The 933-nt window shown below is 39.8% G+C and overlaps 2 protein-coding genes across 2 annotated transcripts in view; one reads left to right on the forward strand and one right to left on the reverse strand.

Annotated features, from left to right (window-relative positions):
* The window catches only part of LOC106882715 (NADH dehydrogenase [ubiquinone] 1 alpha subcomplex assembly factor 4), a 3,453-nt gene extending 2,747 nt beyond the window's left edge, over positions 1-706 (reverse strand). The window contains exon 1 of the mRNA XM_014933483.2: positions 193-706. Coding sequence (XP_014788969.1) covers positions 193-343 — 151 coding nt within the window. The 5' untranslated portion in view covers positions 344-706. The remainder of the gene's footprint in view (positions 1-192) is intronic.
* The window catches only part of LOC106881568 (solute carrier family 23 member 1), a 157,573-nt gene that overhangs the window by 29,993 nt on the left and 126,647 nt on the right, over positions 1-933 (forward strand). The window lies entirely within an intron of this gene.

Below are 933 nucleotides of genomic sequence, written 5' to 3' on the forward strand. Positions count from 1 at the left end.
AGACTCCTTATGGATCGATCTCCTTGGTTTTATATATATATATATATATATATATATAAAGCTGAGGTCTATAGTAGACTCCTTATGGATCGATCTCCTTGGTTATATATATATATATATATTTATATATATATAAAGCTGTGTATATAGGGAGAAAGCCGGGGTGTATATCCAAGTAGTATCTATATTTACCGCGTTCTTCTTGTCCTTGGGTGACTGCAGGTTGTTTGTATCGAGGAGCAAGTACAGATTTAAGTTTCTGCTTGTCTAGTTCCCGATGTGCTCGTGCTTCAATATTGAAATTCTTCAACGGCCTCAACAGTGCTGACCCTAAATTACCCATAATCACTCCGTGAGTTGTCCGATCAGGTCAGAGCAAAGCACCAGGAGGTTCGCTGCAAGAAGTTCATTCGGGTTTTATGATGTAAGTGACATTGACACGAGGGAGGTCAACAACGGTGTAACATCAACATATGTCCACCACACAACATCATAATGTAAGGGCGATAACTCTCGCTCTTTCTCCTGCTCTACTTCGCTCTCATTTGTATTTCTCTTTCTCTCTGTCACTTTGCGCTTTTTCTTGCTCCTCTCTCTCGACAACCAAATTGAAGACTACAGTTTTTGGCACTATCATGCTATTAGCTGTCAGAAGTGAAAGTGCTCACTGCTAGTGAAGTATCTGTCTGTCTGCCTGTCTGCCTGTTGCTGGCCTGTCGATTCTTTGGCTACTGACAGCTAATACCATGACTGGCCGGAGCGAGCTATATGTCTGTCTGTCTCTCTCTCTCTCTATCTATCTATCTATCTATTACTCGAAAGTTCGCGCGTCCGCGCTAGCTAGTCGTGAGTAGAAAACACAAATTTAATATAAAAACATATTTCCTGAAATTGCAAATTATTTAAAATATAAAAATATAATTTTCAACAGAG

Source organism: Octopus bimaculoides, chromosome 27, assembly GCF_001194135.2.
Source record: "Octopus bimaculoides isolate UCB-OBI-ISO-001 chromosome 27, ASM119413v2, whole genome shotgun sequence".
Taxonomy (NCBI): domain Eukaryota; kingdom Metazoa; phylum Mollusca; class Cephalopoda; order Octopoda; family Octopodidae; genus Octopus; species Octopus bimaculoides.